The sequence below is a fragment of the Chlorocebus sabaeus genome, chromosome 16, assembly GCF_047675955.1.
Source record: "Chlorocebus sabaeus isolate Y175 chromosome 16, mChlSab1.0.hap1, whole genome shotgun sequence".
NCBI lineage: Eukaryota > Metazoa > Chordata > Mammalia > Primates > Cercopithecidae > Chlorocebus > Chlorocebus sabaeus.
In genome coordinates this window covers 3,331,031-3,337,616 of record NC_132919.1, presented here as the reverse complement: position 1 = coordinate 3,337,616, position 6,586 = coordinate 3,331,031, and the positions used below count along the sequence as shown (strand labels likewise).

Below are 6,586 nucleotides of genomic sequence, written 5' to 3'. Positions count from 1 at the left end.
GGATGGTCTCGATCTGCTGACCTCATGATCTGCCCGCCTCGGCCTCCCAAAGTTCTGGGATTATAGGCGTAAGCCACCGTGCCCGGCCTATTTTCTAACACTCTACTTTAGTTTTCAAAGCAACTACTAAAATATCTTTGGTCTTACAGGCCTAGGCCTTTCCTAACAAATCTTCCTTTCATCTCCGAGCCCTTCCCTATCCCAGTCTTCAAATGGTTAGAAGATAAGGTAACAACAAAACACGGTCTTTGAACTCAGAACTACAATCCAATACCTGGCCCATAGTAAATTCCGGATAAATGACAGCTACTGTTATTCGTATTAAATAAGGGCTAACATTTACTGGGCATTTACTGTGTGCCAGGATCGTCTATTTCCTCTTTTAGTATTTTCAGGGCGATTGTTGTTATTGTATTTTTACTGGTAGGTCCTGAGGGTGTTCAGTAAGGAACTTGCCCAAGGTCACAGGGCCAGGAATCCACAGTCTTCTTTGCCAGGAAGCCTGGAGCTCAACGCCCAAGGTCGCCCACCACGCGGCTGCCCCTGCAGAGCGTCTCTGCGGCTCACGGGCGCTTCCCTCCCGCAAGCTCCCGCAGCCCCGGCCCTGCCTCGCTGATTGCTCTCCGCCTTCCACGGCCGCCATCTGAACCTGGGCTTCAGCTCTGTCCCCAGCCTCCTGGGGACTCAGATTCCCTGACCCTGATCCGAACCAGAAACGGAGACAGACCCCTCGGGTGGCCTTCGAGGCAATCTCTGGGCACACACTGGGTGGCCACCAGCATCTAACAAACGGATGTCTGGACCCTCAGAAAGGGCCAGGGGGTGCGGGGGAAGCGGGGCACACTTTCTGGACGATGCTGGGGCTGAGGCCGGTTGGGCAGGAGATTGCCCCCTGTCTCTCCAGTCACGGGACAGTCCCCTTTCCTCTCTGGGCCAAACTGTAGGGAGTTGGAGCCATCCCTGCGCCCACAGCGTGAGAACGCCCAGGAAGCGCGTTAACGTCATCGCGCCCGGCCAAACGCAGCCAGGGAGGCCGCGACGACGCCATCGCACCCAGGAGGCGGCCACTGCGCCTGCGCGGTCCGCGGCGCCTGCGCACAGCCTGATGCCCGCGGTTTCTTCGCAGGCGGGAAGAACGGCCCTTGCTGACGGGGCTCCCTGGACGACGGTTGACGGAGGCGAGGGAGACCGAGGGCGAGAGTTGTGCGTCGTGTTGGCAGGAGGGTCTAGAGGAGAAAGACTGTGTATTGATACCAAACCGCTCCCACTCCGTGGGCGGGTCAGGAGAGGCCGTTGGAAGAGCGTCTGAACTTGACTGGAGCCTCTTCTCTCGCGCCCCCGTCAGGAGTTGAAACAGGCCGTCATTTTGAGGCCGTGGCTGTTGTGGCTGGTGTGGCTGGTGTGGGTGGTGCGGGTGGTGGGGGTGTGTGTGTGCAGATGGAGCACACTGTTTGCACACTTATGCCCCCAACCCCGTTGCTGACGCCACTGAGGTCCATTCGGAAGCTGGGGTTGCGGGTGGAGGAAGGTCCCCGCCCTCGGGATAAATGGTCCCGCGGGGAGAATGTGACACTTAAAAACTTTTTTTGTTGTTATTGTGCATCCTGTTTGCTTGATCCTAAGAAACACAATAGCCTTCATAAGCCCCTCTAAATATAGGATGTGAGTTGCACTGGAAGAGAAAGTGGCAGAATCTCTGTTGTGGCTCTTAGGATGGCACCAAGAATATTTTCCTTTCCTTCCCCTTCCGTTCCCTCCCTCCCTCCATCCATCCCTCCCTCCATTTTTTTTCCTAGATGAGTCTCGCTCTGTCGCCCAGGCTGGAGTGAGTGGCGTGATCTCGGCTCACTGCAAGCTCCGCCTCCCGGGTTCACGCCATTCTCCTGCCTCAGCCTCCCGAGTAGCTGGGACCACAGGCGCCCGCCACCTCGCCCGCCTTGGCCTCCCAAAGTGCTGGGATTACAAGCTTGAGCCACCGCACCTGGCCTGTTTCCCAAGTTTTATTTTTACCAACGATATTTGAAAATTAGCAGCTTGGCCTGACTTGCATTATTGCTTAGTTGTGTATGTGTCCGTCTCTCTGTCTCATTAGGTCGTGAATTTAGAACAGAAGTTACCTTTTCATGCAGTGGGCAAGTGTTTGTTGAATTAGATTGGGGTTGAAATGTGTTAGGGGGCTAAACATGCAAAATTACAGGAGAAATTTTATTGTAAAAGAAGAAAACTAAGGAAAAACTTGTTTCACTTGTTGAAGTTGTGGAAATGGAGTGGAAACTTGTCATTACACTTATTCTGGATATGAAGGGAGGATTTAGTCTTTCTTTTTTTCTTTTCTCAAAATGGAGTCTGGCTCTTGTTGCCCAGGCTGGAGTGCAGTGGCACAATCTTGGCTCTCTGCAACTTCGGCCTCTTGGGCTCAAGCGATTCTCCTGTCTCAGCCCCCGAGTAGCTGGGATTACAGGCACCTGCCACCACTCCCGGCTAATTTTGTATTTTTAGTAGAGATGGGCTTTCGCCATTTTGGTCAGGCTGGTCTTGAACTCCTGACCTGAGGAAGACTTAGTCTTTGGTATTATATAGTCCAGGAGTTTCAAACTGATGCAAAGGCAGATGACCTGCACAATGCCTTAAAGTGGGGCGTAGAGGAAGTTCCCAGTGGCTAAATAACTGTGTTTCCTCCCTGGCCTTGGAAGCATGTATGTTTGCCAACGCTGTGGTCCATTTTCTTCTTTATAGATCTGGTTCAGAATTCTCTTTGTGGATGCTGGATTCTGAAATAAATTACATATACTGTGTGAAAAAATGCACATATGTTTAGGAAGCAAGGTTACAGTTGCCCTAGTCATAACTTAATTGGAACAGAGTTGGAAAAGTGGATTATGTTGTAAACTCTTAGAAAGCAAAGGACTCCCTAAAGTGTTTACATGATCAGGTTTGAAAGTAGTTTAAAACCATAATTTCAGTAATCACGGGGCTGAGGATTTGGTTTTGTAGTGAGACAATATGAGTTACAAGTTTCTTTCTTTGTAGGTCTGGTGGGACAGTGTCATTATTATAAATTTGGAATGCTGAAGAGAAAATTATAGATTTTGATATTGAAGGAAATGAAGCGAAGCCTAAATGAAAATTCAGCTCGAAGTACAGCAGGTATTGAACAACTTTTTATTTTTAAATTTTCTATATTTTCTATATAGCATATAAAGCTTGTATAGTTTATAGATATAACATTGGAAATAAATTTAAAATAGATTGAACAGTTAATCTAGCCTCTTTTTAGGTCCAAGGAAGTAAAATAACTTACTCAAGACAAAACATTTAGTGGTAGAGGTGAGAGTAAGATCAAACTTTCTTAGATTTATTTTGATGTTCTTTCTACAGGTTCGATGTGCTTGAGTTATTCTGTGCTTTACAACTGAAAACAAAGAAATAGATCTGTTTTTGTTTGTATTTGTGACTCACTTGTTAAAAAATATTTCCAGAAGCACTTCTGTCTTTCTAATAGCTTCTCCTATCATTTTTGCTTTCCCAATTTATTAGTATAAAGACAGAGGGCAAGGATGATGAGAACTAGGGGAATGATGATGCATAATGAAGATAATAGTAACTATTATTTGTGGTGGATTAACTGTATTCAAGACATTGATTATATATATTAATTTATTTAATCTTTACACCAATACTCTGAGATAGGTTATTACAATCATTTCTGTTCTTCGGATGAGAAAACCAAGGCTAAAAGAGGTTAAATAAGTAATCCATGAAGTAGCAGAATCAGAATTTGAACCTAGGAATCTGGCCCTTAGTCCCTGCTCTTAATCGTTATGCTATCAGTGTATGTCATATTGGCACAAAGAGTTTAGGGAAATTGCTCAAGATCATACTCTGAAGTTGTAATTCAAACCTACTTCAAAGTCATAATTCAGACCCAGGTGGTCTGATTCCAGAGCCCACATAATTCTCCCAGCCTTTAATCAGAGAGTTTTCACAGAGTCTGTGTTTGCCTGTAGAACAATTAATGATGACCAGTTAGAGAATGGTACAGTGGCAAGAGATCTGAACTGATATTTAGGAATCTTGGGTCCTATCTGGATTCTTCCACTGACTTGCTCTATAGCAATGCACAAGCTATTTGAACTTCTTTTCCCTTCGAGTTCCCTAAGTTTTAAAGTTTATATTTTGTGACTTTTGGCCTGAATTGAGATCCTGGATCCACCATCTGGAGGAATTGGTACTAGTATTTATTCTCATTTGGACTGGATATTATTACTCTCTAAGGCATTCTCAAAATGATTGACAAAATATATAATTACAGACACCTGGGGTGCTTGTTAAAATTGCAGAGTTTTGAGTTCCAGGCTAAATCTATTGAAATAAGGTCTATGAGAGTGGAGTCTAGGAACATACACATTAAGCAGAATTCCAGATAAATCTTAGTCCAATGAAACTTTGAGAACCGAGGCCCAAAAGGGTGTGCTACTATTGTCCAAAGCATGGTTCAGAGTTTGGTTCTTCCTCACCTCTGTTGTACTCTAAAGGTCCCTTGCAGTTGATACGGTAACAGGCAAGCACAGGAGGGGGATAAGGAAAAAAAAAAAAAAAAAAAAGGTGGATTTGGAAAGATTGGGTGATGAGGGAGGAGATGGGAATTACTTCCATACGAGAGGAATTAAAACTGTTAGGGTAGAATAAGAAAAGGTTTTTGAAGAAACAAATTAGGCTATTCAGGATCTTAAAAAGAATGGAAAAGTCAATCCAAGGTTATAGAAATCTGTAAGTATATTAGCATATAGAAGTAGATACATTTAAAGTGTGTATTATTATATACTAGTAATTATTTTACAACTAGATCTGCTTATTTGTCTATTATGTACTAATTTATTGGTACATTCAATTTAGGCTGTTTGCCTGTTCCATTGTTCAATCAGAAAAAGAGGAACAGACAGCCGTTAACTTCTAATCCACTTAAAGATGATCCAGGTATCAGTACCCCTTCTGACAATTATGATTTTCCTCCTCTACCTACAGGTAAGAAAATTAATAAGGTAAAATTTTTCAGGAAATACAAACTAGGATTATAGAAAATTGTAATTTATCTCTGAACCCGTTAGCTGAGGTTTGGTGGGTGCTGAGAGGTCTTAATGGTTGTTGTTGACTTTTTACTTTCCTCTGCAAGAGGAATGGGCAGGCAGACATTCTGAAATATACATGGTACATGCTGGTTATATACATTTACATTTTGGGGGCACATTTTAAAAATCATTAACAGGACCTTATACAGCTAGAATTTAAAAATATCTCTTACATGGCAATACTTGTATTGTTAATTTCATCCAGTGTGTTCCCATAGACTTTAATATACTTCTAAATCTGTAATTATTTTGTTTAAAGAAAACAAAATATATAAAAGATATATTTGAAGAATTTTAGGTATGAAGTTCATATGTTTCCAATTTTTGTGTATAAAAATGATAAATTCACATGGATATGCACAGCTGGGCATTTATCTGGTCATACGCCACCATTTAAAAAATATTCCATAATTTATAATATTTTTATAAGTAGTATGAATGTTGACCTTGAAAAACTGAGCTATTCCATAAGCAAATGTGTGTCCTCCTGAAGTACTTCAAGCTCTGACCAGGGTTACCATTTGTCAGAAATAGTAATTTTCCTGTATTGTGTAAGAGATAGGGCCTCATCAGGGGTTTTTTAAAAATTTTTGTCTTGATTCATTAGTCAGTCTGGGATATAATCGATCTTTGAAAAAAAGAAAGAAGACAATAAAGTAGAGTAGAATAGAAAATAACAGCCATGCACTGCATAACAGTGTTTTGGTCAGTCACACCACCTGGGTGATGGTGGTGCCACGACAAATATAATGGAGCTGAAACATTTCTATTTCCTAGTGACATAACGTAGTAGCTGTCATAATGTCATAGCACAGTTTTTTTTTTTTTTTTTTTTTTTTTTTTTTTTTTTTTTTGAGGCGAAGTCTCGCTCTGTCACCCAGGCTGGAGTGCAGTGGCCGGATCTCAGCTCACTGCAAGCTCCGCCTCCCGGGTTTACGCCATTCTCCTGCCTCAGCCTCCCGAGCAGCTGGGACTACAGGCGCCCACCACCACGCCCAGCTAGTTTTTTTTTTTGTATTTTTTAGTAGAGACGGGGTTTCACCGGGTTAGCCAGGATGGTTTCGATCTCCTGACCTCGTGATCCGCCCGCCTCGGCCTCCCAAAGTGCTGGGATTACAGGCTTGAGCCACCGCGCCCGGCCCAGTTTATTTTTTTATAAATATAATTTATAAAATTGGCTACGGTAGGCTACAATATAATATATAGTAGCCTAAATGTATGGTTTGTTTAGTCTACAGTAGTGTACAGTAATGTCCTAGGCCTTCATATTCACTCACCACTTAATCACTAACTCACCCAGAGCAACTTTCAGTCCTGCAAGCTCCATTTATGGTAAGTGCCCTCTTAGATGTATTGGTTTTTATCTTTTATATTTTTACTGTACCTTTTCTATGTTTAGATATGTTTAGATACACAAATACTATTATGTTACAATTGCCTATGGCATTGAGTACAGT

At 42.8% G+C, this 6,586-nt stretch overlaps 1 protein-coding gene across 5 annotated transcripts in view; it reads left to right on the top strand.

Moving 5' to 3' along the window:
• The window catches only part of SPATA22 (spermatogenesis associated 22), a 66,630-nt gene that overhangs the window by 40,436 nt on the left and 19,608 nt on the right, over positions 1-6,586 (top strand). The window contains exons 1-3 of one of the 5 annotated variants that reach the window (XM_037987474.2): positions 1,069-1,203; positions 3,031-3,147; positions 4,897-5,025. In XM_037987474.2, coding sequence (XP_037843402.2) covers positions 3,105-3,147; positions 4,897-5,025 — 172 coding nt within the window. In that variant the 5' untranslated portion in view covers positions 1,069-1,203; positions 3,031-3,104. Of the gene's footprint in view, positions 1-1,067; positions 3,148-4,896; positions 5,026-6,586 lie in introns of those variants that run through there. The other 4 variants (XM_008009861.3, XM_008009860.3, XM_037987473.2 and 1 more) reach the window with 4 other exon arrangements.